Source organism: Lolium perenne, chromosome 3 (assembly GCF_019359855.2).
Source record: "Lolium perenne isolate Kyuss_39 chromosome 3, Kyuss_2.0, whole genome shotgun sequence".
Taxonomy (NCBI): domain Eukaryota; kingdom Viridiplantae; phylum Streptophyta; class Magnoliopsida; order Poales; family Poaceae; genus Lolium; species Lolium perenne.
Genome location: NC_067246.2, coordinates 168,825,661 through 168,852,696, shown reverse-complemented (window position 1 = coordinate 168,852,696; position 27,036 = coordinate 168,825,661). Strand labels below are relative to the sequence as shown.

The window sequence follows — 27,036 nt, the reverse complement described above, 5'->3', positions numbered from 1 at the left end:
AAATGAAAAAATATGGCATGTTTTATAGTTTTGAAATGTGCACTATTCACTATAATTAGATCCTCATATTTATCACTTTTGTGTAGTCTAAAATACAAAGAGTTTCACGTTAACATTTTTCAAGTTTGCGGCATCATTGGCTAAATCCAGGATATTTTTTCACAATTTTTAAAAATTTAATAATATGACTCAAATGAAACAAATCAAAACTCTTGACCATTCTCTGCCCCATTCTTGAATGCACCCACTCTCCAAATTACATGAAGGAATCAAGAATATAACCAATGCTTTGTAGGGTGAGGATATCCTGATTACTGAAATACAGATCATGCCATTTCATCTATCTGGTTCCGCTATCATCAATCGATGTTTCAGATGCTGAATCATCTGAATTTGAGACGGAGCTTGTCTCACAAGAACTACTGTTTTCAGGGTCCAATGAATATGATTTTGGCCTTTTCAAATGCCAATACATGATGCTTGCTGTCAAAGAAAGCATCATCTTCTGGTTCACCTGGGAGAAATCGCCAAAATCATATTTCAAATGTTAAATTTGGTTGATATCACCAAACAGATAGGATTCAGCATTGCGCATTTCTTGAGAATGCTTGGGTGGTATTCACTACTTAATAATCTAGCTGCTTGTACAAACTATAGGTTCTGATAAGCATTCACAGATTTAATTTGTAAGAAATACCGTATGAAACAAGTGTTGGTTCCAGCCTTCAGTGAAATATCTTACCTCCAGTATATCTTCTGGCAGCAAGAAGATACAACAACCAAGCTTTCTAGCCACAGAGATGATGTATGAAGCATTCATTTGTTTTTCTTCATCTGTGCCAAAACGAAATAAATTATTTTTAGTTCTTTTGGTTGTATCGATCATTCAATCTGGTGATTTGCGTTACGAAAATAAGGAAGCATGACTACAAAAAAATGCCTCTGAGGATATATATCAAGGAGTGTGACTATTGGGATACACTCGCATAACAAAATAAGATCACCTACTGAATCTATGTGCGCTAGCATTCTACATTCAGAAAGTTATGGGGGTTCAAAATCCCATCTTATAAGAAATGAGATAAATTATGAACCATGATGAATTATGGAAAATCTGAAGAAGAATCAGAGAGACATGAGACATCCAACCTTTCTCTCCTTTGGTTACCAGGCTCCAATTCACTACTCGAGGCTCCACAGCACCGAGTAAGTTGACAAAAAAGATGCCACTCGAAAGACTTCTATCCTGTAGACAGTACGTGTGGTTTAAACATATAAACTCAGTGCACAAATTTGAGTAGGTGAAACAGCGATATGCACACAGCACACAATTATACTAGAAGTGATACTGAGCAGTAGTTTCTTATGCAAATATGAAATTATTCAAATCTAGCTGAAATTTGAATATTACGAGATGATCTTGATCTATTGATATAACCTTAACTTAGAGTAACAAACTCATTCCATTACCGCTGCACAATAAAATCTAGTTAGAAAAGATACCATAAGTTATGGTATTTTAAGATTAAACTGCGCAGGAGCATTTCAAAGCCAGAAGTTCCTTCCAAGCACATAATAAATTTTCTATTTTCGAAAAGGAAGGCGATACCTCCTGGCCTCTACATTCTAGGATGCACACAACCATAATTTTATGAAACAGATCATTGTCCTATTTTCTTTTGACAATCAATACCACATATATTCATAGTAACAAATAGTACATGGTAGAGATACGTGAACTAACTCCAACGATTACAAAATAAAATCTAAAAGATAGTAACAAATCTTCGAGGTCTTCAATTTCTTTCTCTTCCAGAACACAATCTTGTACTCTTCTGAAGGCAGTCAAAAATAGATAACAAACCATAGACCTGTAGATAACAAACCATAGAAGTTCTCCCATAATTTTTTGAGCCGCAATGCCAAGGCTGCGTGCACGCACGCAACCATTAAAGCAGTCATACAATATCAGCAAGAGTACCAACACCAGTATGTCAGGGAATAATAACCGACTAGCTTTGTCGTCGTTCGATGGAGAGCCGAGAGTACGAATCACCATTGTCGAGGACGTAGCAGCCGGGACAAAAGCTGTGAGGATAATCCTCTCCGCGGCAACAACGACAAAAGATCCAAAATCGATCTGACGAAGCAAGATCCGAAGGTCCATATGTAGAAAATTGTGATCGTTCAACACCACCATTGACGCCGAGAAGATCTCGTCGCCGAACGAAAGGCCGAAGATCACTTATTGCAGACGATGCCATCTCCATTGGGGGAAACCAACAAGAAGACGGCTACCAAAATCCTAACATAATCTAATGAAAACAATACTTTTATTCGAAACTCCACGCATAGATCGGGTTCCCCACTCCTCCTGACGCCGGTGAAGCCGACCGGAGGAGGGGGAACCAATCTATGGAGGAGGATGAACCGGAGGCGGCTAGGGTTGAGGCGGCGGCTGAGAGGAGAGACAGGAGGAAAAGACTTCGGACGAGGCAGATCATTGTCCTATTCTACTAACCTTAGAAGAGAATTCTGCCATGCAATCTCTTTGCCGACCAAGGAGGTATGAAGCCTGTTGAGAGAACAAGCCTTAGCTGATGAAGTAAAGCTAGCTTGGGAAGGGCATAGCAGACCAAGGGATCTTGGCGTTGTAGCATCAAATCTGTCCGGAGTAATGGACTGTTTGCAATCCTGGAGTAAGAGGACAGTAGGCTCGGTGTCCAAACGAATTGAGAAGCTAAGGATGAAGCAGCACAAGGTTGTGGAGGAACAGCTCCACCGTGTTGCTACAACGTGGACAGCACAAATGTTGAAGGAACCGCTTCAACGTGCTGCGCTAGATATCGCTCTAGGGGCGTAAGCTAGATATCGCTCTAGGGACGGGTTTCAGTTTAAAACTCTCAACATACAAGATCTAATCCAAGATCTAAAACAAGAACACAAAGTTCTCTTTATTGATAGGTAGTGGGTACATAGTCTAATTTCATAGGAAGAGGTTGGATCTCTATTTATAGGCTGCATGAGCCTTCACTACTTAGCTCTACTCACAACTAGAGTGTTCTAGAGAACAGTACATAAGCTAGAAAAAGAAACACACAACCTACTTACAACTCATAGCTAGAACACTCTAGAAACCACTACAACACATATGACTATATGACCAAACTACCTAGAATATAATAGAATTGTGTAGAAGCTAGTACGAGATTTTAGTTGGTTTTATTTTATTTTATTTTATTTTCTCTTCTGTCCCTCATCATCCTCCTCTGGTTGTTTAGAACTCGACCTCGAGTTATCTTCATAGAGTGCTTGTTCTGGATGATAAAGAGTCAAGTCTACCATATTAAATGTGTTGGAGATTCCCATCTTAGTTGGAAGATCTATCACATTAGCACTATCATCTATCTTCCTTAGAATAGAGAAGGGTCCATAATTCCGCCGTCTAAGTTTCCCTTTAATGTCTAAGGCGGTCTTTCTTTCCGGAGGTATACCATCACCTTATCACCAACTTGGAATGATTTTAGCCTCCGTTTATAGTCACTTTTCTCCTTCGCCTTGGAGCTATTACAATTTGATTGGTTTGGTAGAATGATGATCTTCCGCTTGTTCCTAGTGAAAGAGTAAGAATTTTCCTTCCCTTCGTGGGTTGTATCCACATCAAATTGCCAAGGTCTCCCAAGAAGAACATGGCTTGGCATCGATATCAACAACATCACATAACACACTTGAGCGATAGTACTTGCCCAAAGAGAGTGGCAGGTTGCATGGTTTGGTGACCCTCATATCCACTCCTTTCTTGATCCATCTAATAGTGTAGGGGTTTGGATGATCATGTGTCTCAAGCTTTAAATGGTTCACCAAATTCTGAGAGATAAGATTTTCACAGCTGCAACTATCAATCACTAATTTGCATACCTTGCCATTCACCGAGCATTCGCTCTCAAATATTTTCTTCCGTTGTGTGTTGTCGGGCTGTGGTGTTGAGCACACAAGGAGCTGAATCATGCATAAGACCTCTTCTCCCTCCTCTTCACAAACATCTTGTCCTTCTACATCTTCAGATTCATATTTTTTGTCATCTTCGTCGTCTTTGCCATCATGGATTGTTGTGTTGACAAATTTACTCAATGGGCAATTGCTAGATACGTGTCCCTCTTCACCGCATTTGTGGCATTTCATCACTGGCTTTGCCCTACTCTTGCCTCCAGCTTGCTTTGGGACAGGTTGTTTTGCCTTAGGTTGGACTTCCTTTTCTTCAACTCCATGGGAGTAATTCCTAGATGAACCTTCTGTATGAAGGTATGGAGTTTTACTTGTCCTTCTTGTCCATACCAACCTTTCAGCCTTTTAAGGCCCAGCTTGTGCTTGATCAAGGGACCAAATTTGTTGCATCATCAAACGATCCTGGATAGCATCATTGAGAACATTGATGTACCTTGCAACTTGTTGATCTTCAGTTTCACCAAGGTGGCACCTCACTTGTAGCCTTAGGAACTCCTCTGTGTATTCTGAAACAGTCCTATTTTCTTGAGCACAATTCTGAAACTGAATAAATAGGATCTGATCATAATCTGCAGGCGAAAACCTCCCTTTCAAAAGATTCTTCATATGTCGCCAAGATCTCACATGAGGTTCTCCTCTTAGTCTGTGATCTTCTTGAAGGCGATGCCACCATGCACCAGCTTCTCCTTTTAGCTTGTATGCAACCAAATGAACTCTATGATCTTTTGGAATATTCATGATCTCAAAGAAAGTCTCCACCTCACACAACCAATCAAGGCACCCCTCAATATCAACATTTCCATTAAAAGTGGGGATCTCAGCTCTTACCTTGTATGTACCCCTCGCATATGTGGAGTTGTGTACTCTCGGATATATATATAAAGATCAGGTTCTTCAAGGCCCTTGTCATATTCGTCACCTTCAGAAGCTTCAACATACATTGGCCTCCTTGAAGTACGCTGAACAACACTTGAATGAGGTGTTTTTGCTTCAAGACGACCTCCCATTCTTCGGCGTCTATCATCTGCCTACTGTGATGATTCTTCATTGGCAACAGGAGGAACACCCTTTCTTACCATCTCAACTAGCTAATCAAATCCGCGGTTAAGATCTTCACGGAGCGTTTGGATTTGTTGATCTACAACATCCACTCTTTTCCCCAAATCCTCCATTGCTTGGTGCAGCTCTTAATGAGGAGATCAACAGCTGGATCGGATCAGCAAGGCTCTGATACCACCTGAAGCAGCACAAGGTTGTGGAGGAACAACTCCACCGTGTTGCTACAACGTGGACAGCACAAATATTGAAGGAACCGCTTCAACGTTCTGCGCTAGATATCGCTCTAGGGGCGTAAGCTAGATATCGCTCTAGGGGCGGGGGCTGTCAAGAGTTCAGTCTAAACCTCTCAACACAAAGATCTAAAACAAGAACACAAAGTTCTCTTTATTGATAGGTAGTGGGTATATAGTCCGATTTCATAGGTAGAGGTTGGATCTCTATTTATAGGCTACATGAGCCTTCACTACTTAGCTCTACTCACAACTAGAGTGTTCTAGAGACAGCACATAAGCTACGAAAAGAAACACACAACCTAGTTACAACTCATAGCTAGAACACTCTGAAACCACTACAACACATATGACTATAGGACCAAACTACCTAGAATATAATAGAAGTGTGTAGAAGCTAGTACTACATTTTAGTTGGTTCTATTTTATTTTATTTTCTCTTCTGTCCCTCATCAAAGAAGAAACTAGAACCTGTTAATATGAGAACACATCAGTACAATCAGGAGGAGAAGAGACGAATTGAGAGGGAGCTAGATAGCTTGCTGGAACAAGAAATATATTGGAGATAACGTTCAAGAATCAATTGGCTAAAAGAGAGGGACCGAAACACAAAATTCTTTCATCAAAAAGCTACATGGAGGGCAAGGAAAAACAATATTGAGCGCTTACAAAACCTAATGGTACTGTCACAGAAAACAAGGAAGAAATGGAGGCAATGGTGATGCAGCCCGACCTTCGGTCTTCACCACATCCTGTCCGTCAACGCCGACACGTCACGCAAAGATGAATCTTCTCCTTTATGCGTGCCTATAAATGTCCATGTGGAATGGTATGCTACTTCAGACTCTGTCCTATGCCTATGATAGGGATGCATCGACAAGCACGGAGGGAAGGGAGGATGCCATGGACGCTCGAAGACTCAAGGCCGAGGTCGTGGAAGCATGCAAGAGGAGACGGAAGAAGAGATGGTCAAACCGGCGCACAAACCGGCACCGCCGGATCCCACGCCGATCCAAACCAGCGCCCAATCCAGCGTGCCGAAATCCACACCGAACCAGACTGGCGCCCAGCCCGGCACCGCCGGTCTTGCCGCCGAAACGCATCGCACTATGTACCTTTATCCCTATGTATTCCTAAACCACCCCTCTTTTAGTGGCTCCCTATATATAGGCTCCCACCTCCCCTTCATGAGGCTAGACTAGGATGAACCAACTTGGCTTATGCCTCCACCGTCCCTAGTGGATTAGGGCAACCCCCTCCTCTCTTAGACATCAATCTTAGAGTTGTATCAAGGCACTCCTTATATGATTTATCTTTCGCACTTGTGATTCTACCGCGGTCTCTCACACGTGTGGCTCTATAGATCGTATATCGGTCTTTCTCTCGGGGATTCAACCTCGTGTCTTTCCCTCGAGAGATTCTATCGGGATAGTAGTTCAGGCTATCGGGAGTAAACCGGAATTGTATCGGAATTGTATCGGGTTGTGTTGCGTGTGTTCATCGTGTTCTTCGCCGTGTTCTTCGTGTTCATCCCTCACCCCTTGTGTTCTTGGTCAAATTCGTGAGATCGGGCAACCCACATGGCCTAGCCTTAGGCCACGGCAACTAGTTTCTTTAAAAGTCTATACACTGCAGATCAAGATGTGCAACCAGAGATCATCACAGATATAGTACATGCCCAGATCTCTGCGGATATGTGTTGAATATGATCCGAAACCTATTTACCTGTTTTACTATGAAAGGAGTCCTGATGGACTATGGCATGCCAGACGTGCTAGACCTAGCATACTAAAACTCTATTTCGTGTCCGCCAAGAAAGAGAGTTGTTCGCCCCTTTATATAGTTCCAAGTAGTCATATATTGATAGCACGCAGAGGGTTTGTCTTCTCGTGTATTGTAATACTCCTCCCGATTATAGTGATACGTCCGTGCGTTGGTTTGTCTTCTCGTGTATTGTAATACTCCCGATTATAGTGATACGTCCGTGCGTTTCATGGTTTTTTCTATTTAGATTTTTCACGTAAAAATCCATGTTCTTGTTCTTCGTTTTGATCTACTTTTATTGCCCAATTTTGTAATAAGTGGTATCAGAGCATAAGGTTACAAGATCTATCCGCTGCCATGGGAGAATTTCGCTGCGCTCCTGAGGCAGCACCGCGCAGCAGCGTTTTGATCAACCGCCGCCATCTTGCGGCATCAAGCAGCTTCGCCAAGGTTACCACGGTTGTGGTTTTTCGTCAGATTGGATCTACAAGATCTTACACAGTTTTGGTAAGCATCGTGTGCGCTGCCTTGGGCTGTCCGTCTTTCCGCATCAGCATCCAATCCGTCGAGTTACCGATCTGCCGAAGTCAGGTACTCTTTCGGATGCTGCCGTTTCAGTACGCGCTGGCTTGGAGATCGATTCCATCTTGAACAATTCCTATCGGCCAAGGACCAACCATGGATCAAGTTCCAAGGGGAGATATCAAAATTGATCAGCACAAGGCACTGATTTACTTTTCATCGATCTTCACGTGTGTCAGGATCCAGAACTGGAGTCAACAGGCGCAACACTAAGCAGAAGCAGCAGCCAGGACCTACTTTAGGCTTAAGATAAACTCTTGTTTTCCTTAATTAAGCATGTGTTAGCAATGTAATATAACTATTAGCTTTAACCTGTCTCGGTGTATAAGAGACAGGTGGGGTGGTTGGGAGGAACAAGCTAAATCAAAAATAAATTTATTTTATTAGTATCTTGTCTATCTCTCGTGCGACGGCTCCCGCACCACGGTGCTCTCTTTCTTTCCCTTTCTTGTCAGGCAATTCCCCCGAGCGGATCCTTGACAAATTGGTACTAGAGCCACCGTTCTCTCCGGCCACCGCACCGACGGCGTTACCCTCTCTCTCTACCCTCACCTCCACTAGCCACCGCCGACCACTAGAAACCCCAAACAAGCCACTGCGCCGTCGCCACCATGTCGCACCGCTCCAGGTCCGGCTCCCGCACAAGCCGCAACGGGCCAGTAATCCGCTCCGCATCGTCAACCGACGCGGAACTCGCCGCGTTGCGCTCCCAGCAGCGGGCCGACCGCGACGCGCGCTCTATAGGGCGCCGCCTACAGAAGCATCAGGTGGAGATGTCGGCCACCCTCGATGCGATGCAGAACCGGATGGAATCCATGGCGCAGTTGCAGTCGCAGATGACGACCATGATGCATCAGATGCAGGGAAGCCTCAACCGCTTCGTCCCCGAAGAAGGTATGACAACTACTGCCCATCCCGCCACCGGCAATGGCCGCACCTTTTCCACTCCGCCAACACGCACAAACACCTACCTTTCACCGATCCCAGAGGGTTCTACACCGATCCTCACCCCCGCTCCGCAAATCTCCCTCCTTTTCCTCCTACCCTAGGCCCATTCGCGCCGGACCAACTACCACTCCCACCACACGCACAGGGTGTTTGACGGAAAGACGATGCCAACTCCTACTCCGGCCCGATTACGTCGACCGCTGGAGCCTCCTCATCCTACACACACATCACACAACAAACCACTCCCATAAACCAACCCCAGTTCTACCAACCCCACTCCCCACGCCAACAGCAGCATGATGATCCAAGACCACAAACCAAGCCACAAGAACAACAATACCCACGCTCCTATCAACCACAACACCACAACTCATCTCAAGAGATCATACCCACACATACCAACCCAACAAGACACACAAACCACCCTACCATGACCACTACCGTCGACACACCCCTACCAAAACACACCCACCACCATTCCACACCACACACATACTCCAATGCCACAACCTACCCCATAGAACCACAACTCAGAACACCACATGTGGAATTACCAAGCTTTACGGGCGACAACCCTAGAGCTTGGATATTAGAAACTGAGGACATTTTCAGGTTGGTGGGAATCACTGGAGAAGCCCGTGTGAGATGGGGACTAGCTCATATTCGTGGCCAAGCCAAGCTCTGGCTCAGCAGCTCAGGCATGGACTTGCAACAAATATCTTGGGCAGAACTCTATACAACCCTTATCGACAGATTCCGTGATACTATCACAATTGATCCAATGGAACAGTAACAACAACTGAAAACAGAGAACAACAGTGGATAGTTATATCAATGCACATGAATCTTGGATTCAGGTCATGAAGAGAGGGCGTGCTTATTTGCCAACAGACTTCTTTGTTGACAGGTTTATCCGTGGGCTCAATGAAAACATCAGGCATATGGTTCAATGCCAACATCATGACACACTCATGTCTGCACTATTTTGCAAGACAATATGAGAAGAACTATAATGCAACAGCAGTGGTCCCAAGAAGAGCAGTGGCTGTAGCACCACCTAACCAACTGCAAGCTAGAAATGGACCGGGAAGAGAGAACCACAATCAGAATGGGCCTCCAAGAGACAACCCAAACCGCAACGGCAGACCACATCTTCCTCGACCATGAATTATGCACCGGGGCATAGGTGTCCTAATATGAGTGTTTGCATACTATCAGACAAAAATATGTTAAAGGGCCTTATTTTGCTAAACTGGATATGATGAAGGCCTACGACCGTGTCGAATGGAGAACTATCTTTTAGGCTGCCTTCCGAAGCTAAGTTTTGGTAAGAACTGGATCAACGTTGTGATGAGATGTATCACTGCTGTTATATATGCAGGGGGCAATCAGTCCCTACCTCTTTCTTCTTTGCACGGAGGGATTATCTTTTCTTTTGCAACATAGGGAGGTCCAAGGTGAACTACAAGGCTTACTTAATGGCAGACTTGATCCTCCCCCCTCCCTATTTCCCACTTATTGTTACGGGGTCTTAGACCTCATCACAAAAGATGCGCTGATGCATTCACTGACGGAGCCTTCCGGAACTCAACACTCCGGCTAGATGAAAAGGATCAGCATCCGGTAGGTCTTCATCCTCGCCCCGCACATCGCCGCCCCCTTCCTCGCGCCGCCAGCAGAAGCCGACGATGGATCTCGGCAGGCACAAGATCCAATAGCCGCCGCCACCACCATCCATCGCCAGAGGCCGTGGAGGAGGAGCCGCCGCCGCACATCCAGGGACGCCGCCCTAGACGCGAAGCAGCCGAAGCTGGAGGTCGCCGCCTCCAACAACCCCCTGGGCACTTTGGCACCGGGGCCCTCCGCCACCGTGGCCAGCGCCGACGGCAGCGGCGGAGGGAGAGAAACGGAGGGAGGGGCGGCGAAAGGAGGGAGATCGGCCCCCCGGCGGCGCCCTGGGGGGCACCACGGGAGGGGTTACGCGAGGGGTCCGGGGCGGCGTCTCTCATTCTGAGGCCCTGCATGGAACATTTTTGGAATGCCAACGGAGGTGAGGAGATCCCCTGTCCGCACCTTCAAGTTCCTTCTTCACCATATTTGGCAGCGTATGAATGGTTGCTCTGATCGCTCTCTCTATCTCGGGCTAGAATAGAAAAAAAATTGAAGGCAATTATTGAGGCTATACCAACGTATGTGATGAACTGCTTTCAAGCGCCCGTCTCCATTTGCGAGCGTAGATCGATTGCAAACCAATGGTGGGGGGTCTGAGAATGGAAAAAATAAAATTCATTGGCCTTCTTGGGAGTGGTTATCAACTCCAAAAGCTCTGGGAGGGGTGGGTTTCCGTGATCTTAAATTATTCAACCAAGCCATGCCGGGCCGTCAATGTTGGCGCTTATTGATAGATCCTACCTCCCTATGTGCTAGAGTCCTTAAAGGATGGTATTACCCTGAGTGTGATTTTTGGGATGCTCCAAAACCTTGGACTTCATCATACACCTAGAGGAGTGTCCAGTTTGGCATGCTACTGACGGAACCCACTGCGGTATTGGAAATGATGAGAAAACCAAAATCTTGACAGATAAGTGGATTCCTGGTGTACCTACGTATACACTATGGCCTCAGGTGCCTCTCCATCAAGACCAAACTATCGATACATTGATGATGGTTGGATGCAGAACATGGGATGCAGATCTCATTTGCGCCATTTTTAGTGAGGACGGCGCTGTAAAGATCTTGCAGGTGCCGACAAGCCAATATGGCGGTGAGGATTTTGCTTCCTAGCCATTGTCTCATTTCGGTCACTATTCTGTTCGGTCAGCTAACCAATTGGCTAGGTCTGAATGTGTGGCGCGGGACTGTAGCAAGACTGGTCAGGGATCTTTATCTGTTGTCATGGATAATTCCAAGATTTGGAAGAAACTCTGGGCTAGCAAGGCACCGGGAAAATGAAGATAACTCTTTAGCGTTTTGCTCAAATTCTCAAAATTGTATCCCATGTGGTCATCAGCTACAGAAAGGTCACATCCCGGTCTCGTCAGCATGTATCTACTGTAATCAACATGAAACTGTCGAGCACGCCCTGCTGTTCTGCCCTTTTGCCGCTAAGGTTTGGCAAGAAGTTAAGTCTGATCATGTGATTCATCTACGTCGCAGGGTTTTCACTTAGTTGAGGGTGTGGACCCTTATTTCATGGATTAGTGCTCAGGAGCTGAAGCTACCATTCTCTGATGGTTTCATTTTGGCATATATGGGATGCTCGGAACAAAAGCCGCGAGGGAGAAGGCATGTTAAATCCCAGTTGTATTGCCGCAAAGATCAAAGTGTATGTTGAATTGATCTCCACATTTTTGTACAAACCGCCACCTCTCAACAGGTGTGAACCTTCTTCTTCAACACCAAAATGGGTCCTGCCGCTGGAAGGTACGGTTTTTGTTAATGTCGATAAAGCTACTTTTGCTTCTACAAGGAATATGGGTGTCGGTATTGTTGTCCGTGATCATAATGGCAATATTATCGTTGCCTGTGGAGAGCAAATTAATGAGGTTATCATTCCGGAGATGGTGGAAGCCCTCGCGATTCGTCGCGCTATTTCCTTTTCTCTGGATGAGGGTTTCTTGAGGGTGATTATTGGTTTAGACTGCCTGGTTGTGCAACGTATTGGATCGTCCATGTCTGATCGTTCTTTGTGCGGCCCGGTGATTGAAGATGTGAAGCTGGCCAAATCCCTTGAATCTTGTGTTTTTCATCATGTCTATGGTGTGCTCAATGTTGCTGCACACAACTTAGCTAGAGAGTGTGAGTTTTCTTCAGATGCCGTGTGGCGTGGTGTTCCTCCTGTTGGTATCCAAGAGGCAATTTGTGTAATGACATTATGATTATTTGATCAATAAAGCGCATGGTTTCTCTAAAAAAACAATTTAGGCCAGAGCAACAGAAGGAAGCACACCATCTCCATCGGCATGCAACACCACCCAAAGACCACGCATGACGGAGAAAGAACCACCGATCCAACTACCTTCAATGGACGAAAGCCCCACAGCCGTCCTCTGATAGCAGCAAAGGTAGCAATGCCCAACACACGTTGGATCTAACAGAGATGACATTCGTCCACGAATAGATTTGAGATCAGATCACGCGCATCCCCATCGTGGCATGCGAAGCCGAAGCGCTACCAACATGGTACCTTGGGCGCGCAGGCCAGCCTAGCGATGCCGCGCGGTCCACATTGCTATAACGCCACCACTACCTGTGCGGCCACCCCCGAACATGGCGACGACGCCTCCTCGACAAGGCCGGAGACAGTGGCAGCCACAGCCTAGGGGATGGGACAGGGGCATGAGAGGAGTTGGAGGGCACATAATTAAGTGATTGGCCTTGAATATGTCTCTATTGCATTGCATATTTATTTTCTTAACTTATATATAACAATATGGTTATGATGAAGTTTTGCAGGAAAAATCCCCAAAAAAAGAAACAACAAAGCAAATATCATACTACTGTAAATGTATGGCACAATATTTTGAAAGATGACATGCATTATAAATATATTGAAAGATCAAACCTTGAAACTTTCCATCCGAGACTGCTTTCCAGAATCCTTAACCTGTTTGTTAGCCCACAACAGTATGTCGTCATCCGTCATCTCCTTTCCATTCGAACGGAATCTAAGATTCTTCAGCAGTTGTAGGATATTGTACCGCATCAATTGCCAGAGAAAAGCTGGGGAGAGGGGTGTACCTTGTCATCATATGACCAACTGAATACCTACAAGACTAAATACTGTGTACAAAAAAATGTACCGAAGAACAACGGTAGGTTGATAATTTGAAATGTACTAAATTAACAAAATTTATAATAATTTTTACTGAAGAAGATCCTAAATTTGAAATGTCTTTAATTCCTGAAGTGATCCACTTGCTCCATGAAAGAACAGCTTATAAAGCATTTAATCAAAAATCATAATTTGTGCGACAAACTTGCGGATATAAACTATTATAACCCAATGTGACAAACTGTTATATATTGTAAACTATTATATCAAAATTAGCACATTCATAACTCTCAAGTTGATTATTACAAACTATAAGTTTCTCAAACATGATTTAAATGTATAAGCCGTTGTCCACGTTGTCATGTTAAAGCCTCTGCACATTTCTCACCTACAAAATTATGTTTTTTTTCGAAATGGGGGTATACCCCGGCTTCTGCATCATGACGATGCACACGGCCATTTATTTAAAATTGGTTCAAATACGGTATCGTTTACAACTCACGTATCACCAAGGATTGATACAAAAATCAACCATCGAAAACAACCCATACTTTAAATTATGTGCAAAACTGAAATACGTTTTATCCTTTGCAACTGAATCAGCAACCACTTACCTAAGATCAATTTCTTGTTTCCTTGCACAACATCAGTACCAGCAATATTCACCAATGAAAAATGTATGTCCTTCCCGATCTTCAAAACTTGATTACAGTTTTCAACTTTTCTGAATGGTAGTTTTATTGGGGGCCGGTTTGCCATCTTCCAATTAACTGAGCCAGGGGAGACCTTATCCATGACCTCAAGGAGCACCCATCTACCATCCCAGGATGAAATAGCAAAGATAGAATCAGCTTGGTTTTAACAAAAGATTAAGATAGAGGCGAGTAGAATTATGGCCTACCCATTTCTAAGGTCTTCAAATACATTGTTGATATAACTGGAAATTCCAAGGCTATTAATCCATAGCCTAAATGACCTTTCTTCCCTTGAAACTTGAGCATCATCAAATAATCCATCCACAAACGTTACTTTTTTCATTTGTTTGGACAACCCATTCCTGCAATAAAAGGACTACAGCTATAGACCTTAAACTGTCAAAATAGGACACTAAAAGGTACCAGCATCGTATCTCCATTTAGGCTTTTGTAGCAATGACAAGCTTTATAATGATAAAAGTTATTCTCTTATGCAGGTTATCTACTAGCACACCGGTTTGCTCCGTTCATGACCGTCTCTATAATGTGTGAAGAATAGAGACTTATTGATGTAGCCCCTCCGAAGGTCGACACTACACCAAGGTCAGGTAGTACTCCAAGTGGACCGATGACAAGGGCTCGAGTCAAAGCGATACACGACAAGTTGAACTCTCTCCTCTCTACCCTTAACCTCGACACACAGTTGAATGGAGTGCTGCCTCAGTCCGATGTTCCATGTGTGCTTAGGTACAAGTTCCGAGAAGATTCAACAAAGAAGCAACAAGGAGCTACCTCAGTCCGATGTTCTATGTGTGCTTAGGTACGAGTTCCATTCGACAAAGAAGCAACAAGGAACTAGCGTGGACGAAGGATGAGAAGAGAGAGAGCAAGTGGAAGTGGAAGTGGTGCTTGGACCGGTACCACCGGCCTCCCCAGGCGGTAGCACCACCAAGACCTACCCTGCTCCATCCCCAAGGATGCCTGGGCCAGCAGCACCAGCCGCCGACCCGCACCACTCCAAGCCTCCCGCGCGCATCGACTGTGGGCCGGTACCACCGCTCTGTCTAAACCGGTACCACCGGTAGTGGTACCGGTGCGAAGTCCGTGCTCTCTATGTTTGAGTGTGCTACCGGTACCACTGCCGGGACCACTACCGGTACCACCGCTACAACCACGAAGACCATCAGATCTGAGCCGTTACTTTCATGATGTGTGGCTGTAACTTATGTTCGCTGAATTTACCAAACTACCCTTGACCAGATTTGAGCCATATGAGCTCCCGTACCGCACAAGCTAGGGTTAGACATAGATTTGAGATTTTCCTTTTGAGCTTAGCTCCTCTACCTCTGGGAAAACCATTCCTATGTAATCAAGGCACTTCTTGTTGAGATTTGGATACTTTTGTGTGAGATTCTAGTGCTTCTCTACTCTCTCTATCACAGTTGTGCTCAATTCCTTCACCGATCTCTCAACCGGGATTCTACCTCGCGGTCTCTCTCGGTTGATTCTATCGGAGTGGTTAATCGAGCCACTAGAAGTAAAATCGGTTTGTATCGGGTTGTGTGTGTGTCTTTTGTCGAGTTCGTCGTGTTCCTCTTTCCCCTCCTCCGCTGATGGGTCAATTTCGTGAGATTGGGCACAAATCGATGACCCACGTCACATCATATGGTATCAGCAGCTCTTGGTTGCTATGAATTTGACCCCCACCGACCCAATGTCGTTTCTAGAAAATTTCAAAAAAAAGTCCCAAAAAATAGCCACAAAATTGCCTTTGATGGATCTGAGATTTGGTTGCGTTTTTGGTGGTTTTTGTCCAATCATTTCGTGTCCCTAGTGTTGATCTACCATCCTCTCCACTTTTTAGCCTTTAATTTCTTCAATTTCCTTGTTTTGGGGTTGGATTTGGGGAAGAACAGCTCGTGCACGGAAGGAACAGCATCCAGAAAAATTTGGAACAGGTACAACCGCCTGCCGCCTACCGTTACCACCGGTCCAAAGACCAGCAGTATCACCGCCGCTTGCTACCGCCCCACCCCACCCGGCACCACCGCTCGCTTCTGCCACTCGCCCGCGCTACCGCCCGCCCCTACTGGTGCCACAGCTCCACCACGCGCGCGCAACACACCAGCAGCTGCCGGCCCAAGCAAGGCAGTACCACCAGCCCAGCAGTAGCGGTACCACCGGCACAAACATATCGGTACCACCGGCGCAGCGCAAACTACCCAAATGGCACCATTTTGACACTAACTTTGTGTCTGTTCGTCCGGTTTTGAGTGCCTTGTTCGTGAAACTAACCCGCAGCTCCAACACAAAGGTGAAGACGACCTAGACACCCCGGACTTGCAAACGTTCTCTTGACACCACCGCCATCATCGCAACTTGGTGTTCATCGCCACCTACGCATCCTAGGTATAACTTGTTCTTTGTAGCCACTCTTCCTTTTGCGGCCTATCCCACTAAGCAAAGCTTTTGAGCATTGCAAAACATTGCACGAGGTCCCGACCGTGAGGGTGTGTGTTGTGTGGAATAAAGCTTATAAGGAAAACTCGGAGCGAGAAAATAGCAAAGGAGAAGCTCACTCTTCCATAGTGCAAAAAAAGAAACCAAAAAATCCAAAAAGTAAAAAGAGTGCAAGTGCCACCAATACTAAAGAGTCAAAAGATTTTAAGCGGAAAAGAGAGACGAAAGAAAGGCCTTGTGCAATTCTTGTTGTTTCCCAATTTGATGCAACCAAGCAATAGCCTCTCCTTGTGTTTGTGTGACAATGAGCACCGTCTCCGTTAGACCTTCTTGTTATTCCATTGCTCATTGTTTTGGTTGCACTAACCCCGTTCATCTCTGTTGCGTGTGTTCCACATTTTCCCGTGTTTTTGGTGATTATCGCTTGGCCGCTTAACATTTGGACTTTACCCACTTTTAACAACATACTTTGTCTTGGATTTCGTCTTTTGCCTTTCCACCACCCTTCCTATCCACCATATTTTTCTAGCCTTTGCGTGTGTAACCCACTACAAATTGGTTTTGCTTTCAGGTTCGTTAATTGTTCCTATACTATCATTCCAAGGTGAGATTGCAAGGTAGTGTCCTTCCACTAACATCCACAGCCTAACTCTTGTTTTGAAACCATGCCTAGGGACGGAGATTAAGCACGGGAGGACGCCATCCTCAACAACAACGACCGATTGGCAACCCAACAAAACCTTTGGGCACAAGGCCAAGAGTTCAATGAACGCCTCGCATTGTTCGAGACTCGCATCGATGAGCAATATGAAGATGTTGCCAACAATTTTGCCGTCGTGACACAAGACATGGCCCATCTCCGCGAAGCCACGGACAACTTGGATCGCCCAATGTCGGTAAACATGGAGCGACGCATGGAGAGCCACGAGCGCACCAAATTGGGTCGCCGCCATCACCACCGCTCATCGTCATCATCATCAAGTTCTTCGCAAACATACTCTTCTCATGACCGCCAAGAATCATCACACTCCAACTCAAGGCATTGAGCACCGCATCGATCTTATACCTGGCGGCCCTCCACCAAACCGTGCCGCGTACCGCACCAACCCTGAGGACACGAAGGAAATTCAACGCCAAATACATGATCTTCTCGCAAAAGGGTATGTTCGTGAAAGCCTTAGTCCATGTGCGGTCCCGGTTATTCTTGTGCCAAAACCGGATGATTCACAACGGATGTGTATGGATTGTAGACCCATCAATGCCATTAGTGTCCGTTATTGGCACCCTAATCCTGTTTGGATGATATGCTTGATGAATTGTGGGGTGCCACTATATTTTCGAAAGTTGATTTGTGTAGTGACTATCACCAAATTCGCATGGCTATTGGTGACGAATGGAAGACGTCATTCAAGACCAAGCTTGGTCTCTATGAATGGCTTGTCATGCCTTTCGGTCTATCAAATGCCCCTTCCACTCTCACGCGTCTTATGAACCACATGTTGCAACCGCTTACTGGAAAAAGTGTTGTTGTTTACTTTGATGACATTCTCATCTATAGCAAAAGTCTCGAGGACCATGTTCAACATGTGAGAGAGGTCTTATGCATCCTCCGTAATGAGAAACTCTATGCCAACCTTCCCAAATGCACCTTTGCCCAAAACAAGTTGATTTTTCTTGGACTTGTTGTTTCTTCAAATGGCATAGAAATGGATTCTTCGAAGGTTTAGGCCATTCATAATTGGCCCACTCCAACCACCGTTGGCCAAGTCCGAAGTTTCCACGGTCTTGCGTGTTTTTATCGCCGCTTTGTGAAAGATTTTAGCACCATCGCTTGCCCCTTGAACGAACTAACAAAGAAAAATGTTCCCTTCGTTTGGGGCAAAGCACAACAAAATGCTTTTGATGAACTAAAGAAGAGAATAATCAAGGTACCACTCCTTGTTTTACCAAAATTTTCAAAAAACTTTTGAAATTGAATGTGATGCAAGTGGTCTCGGAATTGGTGGTGTGCTTATGCAAGATGGTAAACCCGTCGCATATCATAGCGAAAAGTTAGATGGTGCTCGTCTAAACTATCCTATATATGACAAGGAGCTTTATGCACTAGTTCACGTTCTTGAAGTATGGCAACATTACCTTTGGCCAAAAGAGTTTGTTATCCATTCGGACCATGAATCGTTGAAATATTTGAAAAGCCAAGCCAATTAAACAAAAGGCACACTAAATGGGTTGAGTTGATTGAGTATTTTCCCTATGTAATCAAATACAAGAAGGGAAAGGACAATGTAGTGGACGATGCTCTTTCCCGCAAGAACAACCTTTTGCTTACACGTTTGGATTTCAATATATTGGGTCTTGATGAATTAAGGAACTTTACCCGTCCGACGCATTCTTTGGCCCAATTTTTGCCAAGTGTTCTATTGAAAAGGGTTTTGATGATTTCTATTTGCATAAGTGTTTCTTGTTCAAAGCTAACAAAATTTGCATACCCGAGTCTTCTCTTTGAAAATTGGTTTTGCAAGAGTCACATAGTGGTAGGCTCATGGGACACTTTGGCCGCGACAAGACCCTAGCCATGCTCTCCACCCATTACTATTGGCCCAAGATGAAGCGGGACGTGGAGCGCCTACGCAACCAGTGCAATACTTGCCTTCAAGCTAAATCAACTACAAACCCTTATGGCCTTTACACTCCATTACCAATTCCATATTCACCATGGTCCGACATTAGCATGGATATTGTGTTAGGGCTACCACGCACTAGATATGGTCATGACTCCATCTTTGTTGTCATTGATCACTTCTCTAAGATGGCTCACTTTATACCATGCAATCGAACCGACGATGCTTCACATGTGGCTACTTTGTTTTTTAGGGAAATTGTTCGACTACATGGAATACCCACAAGCATCATCTCAGATCACGATGTCAAATTCATGAGCTACCTTTGAAAGTCTCTCATGGCCAAGTTCGGCATCAAGCTATTGATCATCGTCACACCAACAAACGGAGGTGGCCAACCGTAGCCTTTCAACTCTACTTCGAGCACTAGTTAAGAAGAACTTGAAGACTTGGGAAGAATGCATCACGCATGCGGAGTTTGCATACAACCGAGCCAAGCACTCCACGACGTTGCGGAGCCCATTCATGGTCGTCTATGGATTCGAACCTTCAATGGCACTCGACATCCTTCCTCTACCACTATTATAAACGCGACAAGTAAATAACGAAGAACGATAAAAGAAAACAAAACGGAGACACAAGACTTAACGTAGAAAACCCCTTCCAACACATAAGGGAAAAAAAACCACGGACACCAACCAGTAAATACTTCATTATATCGGGGAGTGTTTACAAACGCCTTGGGTTATCTTATAATCTGATAAACCCTAGCCGGCGACTTACAAGAGCTATATATAGGCGGTGGCATCGATTCGTACGCTTCGACCCAAGCCTCCGGCAACGGGCCTCGCTCCGTTCGTCAGAACTTAGCATCCCTTTAATATATGAATTTGGATCACAATATAACAACCACTCCATGAGAGAACCAACATGGACGTCGACAAACTCGCCACCAACATGAAGAACTCCATGAAGACACAAGGGCAACAATTCAAGAACATGTACTTGGGCAAGCTACAAGACTCGATGCAAAGAAGAAAGAGAGGATCTTCCAAGAAGGTGACCTCGTTTGGCTAGACCTCCGCAAGGAAAGGTTCCCGCATGAGCGCAACTCCAAGCTCAAGCCACGAGGAGATGGCCCCTTCAAGGCACTGAAATGCATTAACAACAATGCGTACGTCATCGACATACCAACATCCAAGTACTTGGTGAGCAACACTTTCAACATCTCGGACCTCTCGCCATACCATGGAGAGGATGAAGACGCCATGGATTCGAGGACGACTCTTTCCTAGGGGGGGGGGGGGGGGGATGATGTAGCCCCTCCGAAGGTCGACAGTACACCAAGGCCAAGTAGTCCTCCAAGCGGACCGATGACAAGGCTCGAGTCAAAGCGATACACGACAAGGTGAACTCTCTCCTCTCTACCCTCGACCCCGACACACACTTGAATGGAGTGCTACCTCATTCTGACGTTCTATGTGTGCTTAGGTACGAGTTCCGAGAAGATTCGACAAAGAAGCAACAAGGAACTAGCGTGGACGAAGGAAGAGAAGAGAGGGAGCAAGTGGAAGTGGTGCTTCGACGGGTACCACCGGCCTCCCCAGGCGGTAGCACCACCAAGACTGGCCCTACTCCATCCCCAAGGACGCCTGGGCCAGCCGCACCAGGCGTCGACCCGCACCACTCCAAGCCTCCCACGTGCATCGAATGTGGGCCTGTACCGCTCCGTCTAGACCGGTACCACCAGTAGTGGTACCGGTACGAAGTCCCTGCTCTCTGTATGTTTGTGTTGTGCTACCGGTACGACTGTCGGGACCACTACCGGTACCACCGCTACAACCACGAAGACCATCAGATCTGAGCCGTTACTTTCATAATGTGTGGCTGTAACTTATGTTCGCTGAATTTACCAAACTACCCTTGACCAGATTTGAGCCATATGAGCTCCCGTATCCGCACAAGCTAGGGTTAGACATAGATTTGGGATTTTCCTCTTGAGCTTAGCCCCTCTACCTCCGGGAAAACCATTCTATCGGAGTGGTTCATCGAGGCACTGGAAGTAAAATCGGTTTGTATCGGGTTGTGTGTGTGTGTGTGTGTTCGTTGTGTTCTTCGTGTTCCTCTTTCCCCTCCTCTTACGGGTCAATTTCGTGAGATCAGGCACAAATCGGTGACCCAAGTCACATCACTTATTTAAAGAGGTCTCTACAAGGTTGGAGGACACGACGAGGGATATTTTTATCCGACATGGATGGCGGCGTGATCTACAGATTGGTCCTCCATCACCACAGGCATTTACGGTTTCTTGGTGACTACTTGTATTTCGCCTTTTTTTCTTTTACTGGAGTTTTTGCAGCTGTGTGCATCTTAATTATGCAGAGGCTGGGTGTAATGCTTAAACTTTTTAAGTAATAAAGCGCCATGTATCGAAAAAAGCCTGTGTATCCAGCTGTAGTACTGGTACAAGCCACTGTTAAGTAACACTCTCCCTAGTTTAGACTTTAGACATCTGACCCAAGTGTCTGGTAAATAGGCCGGTAATTAGCACATCTAATAGCAGTGGTACACTGTTTAAATTTCATTCTTAGAGCTAATAAAATAAATTGATTAAAAAGTTTTCCTAGGGACTCAGCTAGTTAATCAAGTGGTGGAGAGGTGAGACAAATGCACCATAAGATATTTCGTGGGTGATTTGTATTGTATGTTACCAGGAACAGGGACTACACAAAAGGAAAAGTACATGATGAGTAACTATCTCATTCTAGCAGTTTTAAAAATTATCACACATCTTTAATATCACAATGCAATAAACATCATTATGATTGTAAGTTTGTCAACAAACTGGAACTTGAGTGAGCAAATAAATTCTGAGCAGAAGGGCTACTCATAATACATACCTTTTTTGGAAAATATGAGCCACAAAAGCAAGATTTAGATTTTGTAAACCGTCAACTATGTCTTTTGGAGCCAGATATCTTTTGCAGCCCATTCTATCTGCATGCTCAAGAACTAATCTTGCTCTATGAAGAAGATCTTTTACTGACATTGGAGATGGTTTAGCACTGCATTCAGGAGCCAGGACATTTAACAAGCAAGCATAAGCCTCACTGTCCTGCATTTTCATGTCACCAATATAAATATATATCCATTCTACATGCAAGGACACAGTTGGAACTAAAAAGCATGGTTGATAGAATAATATGTATTCATGAATCAACATTCTTACTGAATACTCCTCAATAATTTCAAGAATGAGAAACAAGATGATGGTGAAGGGAAAAAAGTATTCCTGAAGTTCCGATGATTCCCAAGAACCGTATTGACTTTGTTGAAAAAGAAGAATCGAACATTTCAGTATGTATGGTTCTTACAAATGTTGTGCCAAAACAGTTCGAATGGCATTGGATATGTAGTACAACTTGCAAAATTGCATTTATATGTTTTGTTCTACAGTCAACATGCTCAAAGCTACCACCCCGTTTTCCGATAAATGTTTAACTACACGTATCAAACTTCCTACTGCAAGAATGACTGTTGTGCATATTAAAATGTGCGAAGGGTTTGGCGGATAACATCAACTAAAAAAGACTGGTTTCAGTTTGGAAATCGAATGAGCATACTTTTGTATCCGATGAAAAATTTGTTACTGTTCTCTGGAAACCTCCTTTCTTCAGCTGAAAGTTCATCCACCTAAGTAGTATTTTTTCAGGAGAAAGGCTCATAAGCTCCTCCATCTCCTGCAATAACAAATAAAAGCGTTGACATAAAGTTAGTCTCACATATTGCATGGACAAAAGTAGTCTACAATTTTTTTTTAGATCAAGAGTAGTCAACAAAATTGTATTAGAATGAACTGAAATGATGAACTACCTCGCTTTCTTCAACTAATTCAACCAACTGAGGTGTGCTCTTCAGGTTTACATCCGCCAATAGTTGTATCTAGTAGTCATTGTGAAAATAGGTTATAACTGATAGTTCCATATATACAACAGCCACAATGTTGCCCACATGGTTCTTTCTCCATTAGAGATGGGTCAGAGATAAGGTTCTGGGAGGATATATGGTTGGGAACAATCACACTTCGAGAACAGTATTCTGCCTTATACAATATTGTACGTCATAAGAGCGATACGCTCCAGAAGGTGATGGAAACATCTCCTCCGTCTATAACGTTCAGGAGGGATCTCATTGCACCTAGGTTGGCTTCTTGGAATGAGTTGTTACAACGCTTACACTCAGTTCAGTTGCTACAGGGTTTCGATGAATTTTGCTGGGGTCTCACAAAGAATGGAGTATTCTCTGTAAGTTCCATGTATAAGGCTTTAATTGAACCTATTCAGCCTGTGCTTAATAATAAAAACATTTGGAAGATGAAGATACCATTGAAAACTAAGGTGTTTGCATGGTACCTTTGTCGTGGGGTCATTCTTACTAAAGATAACCTTGCAAAACGTAACTGACATGGATGTACGAGTTGTGTTTTCTGTCATGAAGAAGAGACAATAAAACATCTTTTCTTCAAGTGCCGGTTCGCTAGATCTATATGGTCAATCATTCAGATAGGTTCTACCTTATATCCTCCAAGAAGCATTGCAAATATTTTTGGCAATTGGCTGAATGGGGTGGATTCTAGGTTTAAGGTTCTCATCAGGGTGGGAGCGGTTGCCATAATTTGGTCGCTTGGGCTATGTAGAAATGACAAGGTTTTTAATAATAAATGTTCTTCTCTTATGTAGGTCATCTACTGATATACGGCTTTGCTCTGTTTATGGTCACCGCTCTAGCGCCTGACCGCGACCTCTTTACGGAGGTGTCTACACTATTGGAGGAAACGGCCAAAGAGTTTATTACCCAACATGGGTGGCTACATAGTCTTAGAATTTTGCCTCCTATGGCTGTTTCGGATGACTAGCTATGTTCTTTTTTATTCCACTCTTCGTAGTGAATTCGTGTGAGTTTGATGTTTTGGACGGCTGTGTGCATCCGGTTATGCAGAGGTTGGGTTTATTTCTTGAAACTTTTGAGTAATAAAGCGCCCTTTATCCAAAAAAAAAAACAATGTTGCCCACTAAACAGATTAACAGATTGAGGAGCTTTCTTAAAGCAAATAGTGCAGAAGAAGAACTTACCTTGATAATCTGAGATATCAACCCTAGGATAAGATGAGGCTGCAAGATGTAAAAAAAAATCTTTGGTAAGCTCATCATACAACTATACAAGAAATCTTATGTACAAAAGGACTGAAAAATACAAAACTGCAAACGAAATGCATATTAGAACTGGAGCCTAAGTCCGAACTGGCAATTAAGTAGAAGATGCACAAGGCTACAGATACATCATAAATAACTTCAATGACAAAAAAAGATAAAACAAAGGAATGTCAAGTGTTTCAGAACACTGCAGTAGAACCTAGTGGTGCACTGGAGGACCTGAAATATGTCATGTGAGCCAACTTATCATTATGACACGGACTGAGCTTGATTGGTTCTTTCGTACGGTTTGGAGGCAAATTTTAACTACCTTGATCACAGTCGTAACAAAGAGGCACAGGAAGAATCAAATCAATCATACGTTACCACTCTAACTATCATAAAAATGATTGTGCCATGGTGTTCCACTCTACTGATAACTACCACGAAGTATACATGTGTAAACTATGAAAGTAAAGAGAACCAACAGACTACTTTACAGTCCTGAACATCACATGGGCTTAACTGCGGTGTATCCTCTGCAGCATCCGAATGAACCCATGTACCGAAGGAAAAAAGGAACAGACTGAAACAGTCACCTTTGCTCTGAATTTCATGTTATCATAAATAAATATACAATGACAAACACTGAAAAAGGAGGAAAATTAAAACAGAGAGTCATACCCTCCCCTCTGCGAGGTCCTGCGTGCCGATATTGACGACAGTGCAGCCGATGGCCTTGGCAGAGTTGAGGCAGAGGGTGTGGTTCTCGTTCTTCTCCCATAGGTTAAGCAGCCTCTTGGTGTTGATGGCGCGCTCATCGATCGTCCCCGGCACGGCTAGGTTGACGAGCTTACTGGACGAAACAATGAAAAGTATTGGAGTTCCAATCAGAGCAAAAATCGCTGAATCAAAAACACAAATCTGATTGATAAGGAGCACACCATAGGAGCACGCCGTCCTTGGTGAGGTGGAAGAGCTGATCAGTGGTTGGATTAACAGGGAGCGCTTTCTTGAGGAACGGATCCTCCGCGAGGTATGCATTGATATGCGCCACGTAGGAGGCCTTCTCGGACTCGCTGATGGTGTGCAGCAGCGTGGTGGTGGACGCCGTGAGGAAGGCGGCCGACGTGGAGGATGATCGTCTAATGCCTCCGCCGCCGCCGTCGCCGGCCTTCCCTCCCTTGAGCCGCAGCTGCATCTCGGAGTAAACACGCAGGAAGAGCTCGAAGTTGACGTCGTCGAGCAGCGATTTCTCGTCGGCGCGGGCAACGGCCTTGAGCACGGAGGCCCACTCCTCCTCGGTGAGTTCCGTCTCCGACGAGCTGTTCTCTTTCTCGCCGGACGTAGCGGTGGCGCTCCCCAGGCTGGTCAGAGCGGCGGGGAGGTCCCGCAGCCGCAGCCTGCCTGTGGGAGCCGCATCCCGCAGCCCCGCGTACTGCCAAACAACAGCGAAACTAGCACAGGTGAGCCTACGCAGCGCCGTCACAAACACCACCCGCCCACCACCAGCACTAGCGCGGTGGGAGATGAAGATCAGAGAGCGCGCGCAGGGTGTACCTGTTGCTGGAGCGCCCGGAGGTCGGTCTGCGTGAAGCGCCGCTGCAGGTAAGGGTCGGACACCACCACCAGCCCATCGAACCCCATCAAAGCAAAGCCACTTCGCGTCTTCCCTTACGGCGGCAGCTCGCAATCGGCTGCCGGCGTTAGGTAGGGTGGCCGAATCGAGACGGAAATGATCTCTTTTTTTTGAGAGAGAGAGAGAGACGGAGACGATCTCTCCCCGGTCCGGCCGGAGTGGCAGCAGTACTGCACTACTGCAGTAGGGTGGTGGAGAGTGGGGTGTTGTGGGGCTCTGCCTCTGCGGCAGCTCATAGGAGAGAGAAAGAATGAGAGAGAGAAAAGGACGGATCGAGGAGAGTTGGTTCAAAATAAAGGATGCGATGGATGATTAAGGAGGGTGGGGAGCCCTTTTCCGTACCCAGCCAGTATCGTTTTGCCAGTTTCCTTTTTTACGATGCATCTCTCGCACAGACGAAAAAACGCCGAACTGAAAAATGAAGTTTATTTGGATCGTAAAATGGCTGGAGCCCGTAAACTAAAACTAAAAACAGGGTTTATCAAAAACTTTGCATATGATAAACAAACGACACAATCGGTAGGTGCGATCGACATCATGGCGAACGCGCGGCATAAGTTTATAGAACTTGTCATCGATGCGTTGCAGTAGCACTTCCCTGTTTGATCGGTGTCGGAGACTGCATCCATTCCCACGGCGGCACAAGCTCGGCACAAGGTGGCGTCTTCAATTTCCGTGTAGTTGTTAGCCCGTCTCTTCTTCCTATTTCCATCGGCCTCCACCTCGACCACACCGTCGTCCCCTTCATCTTCTTCCCCTTCGTCCCCTTCTTCCCCTTCTTCCCCGCCGTCGGCCTCATCTCCGCCCATCCCAGCGTCGAATGGAGGGAGTGGGTTAATGTTCACCTCGTCCAACATCTCCATGTACGAGGTGTTCTCCTTCCTAACAGTACGCGGCCTCAATATCTAGTCGCGATGAAAAACCGATGATGAGTTGTGTGTACCTTGTTGACCCATCGTCGAGCACGTCCTGGGCGACGTTCGCAGTGGCTTCCGGTGGCGGCGGCGACGGCGTTGGTGGGGAGGGGAACGGAGGCGGGGCGCCACGGCTCGTCGAAGCCTTCACTT

The 27,036-nt window shown here is 45.3% G+C and overlaps 1 protein-coding gene across 3 annotated transcripts; it reads right to left on the bottom strand.

Annotated features, from left to right (window-relative positions):
- Positions 1-194: 194 nt before the first annotated feature.
- Positions 195-26,203, bottom strand: LOC127342649 (fimbrin-2). 3 transcript variants are annotated; one of them, XM_051368634.1, is made up of 13 exons: positions 25,891-26,199; positions 25,275-25,768; positions 25,015-25,186; positions 24,271-24,309; positions 23,012-23,080; positions 22,762-22,878; positions 22,039-22,253; positions 14,264-14,419; positions 13,977-14,176; positions 13,153-13,310; positions 1,150-1,246; positions 743-834; positions 195-514 (listed from the first exon to the last, which is right to left on the bottom strand). In XM_051368634.1, exons 1-13 carry the CDS (start codon positions 25,975-25,977, stop codon positions 341-343), a joined length of 2,070 nt encoding a protein of 689 aa, XP_051224594.1. In that variant the 5' UTR covers positions 25,978-26,199; the 3' UTR covers positions 195-340. The 3 variants fall into 3 exon arrangements, with proteins under 3 accessions (XP_051224594.1, XP_051224595.1, XP_051224596.1); XM_051368635.1 differs by lacking the exon at positions 23,012-23,080; XM_051368636.2 differs by lacking the exons at positions 195-514; positions 743-834; positions 1,150-1,246 and adding an exon at positions 9,934-12,906 and having other exon boundaries at positions 25,891-26,203.
- Positions 26,204-27,036: the final 833 nt, after the last annotated feature.

Bases quoted from the DNA above. Each gene is read 5' to 3' on its own strand.
- LOC127342649 (XM_051368634.1), bottom strand. From the start codon at position 25,977: ATGGGGTTCGATGGGCTGGTGGTGGTGTCCGACCCTTACCTGCAGCGG. The intron at 24,310-25,014 runs GTATGACTCTCT...TACATCTTGCAG, and splicing joins AGGACCTCGCAGAGGGGAGG to CCTCATCTTATCCTAGGGTT. The intron at 23,081-24,270 runs GTAAGTTCTTCT...AATGACTACTAG, and splicing joins TGATATCTCAGATTATCAAG to ATACAACTATTGGCGGATGT.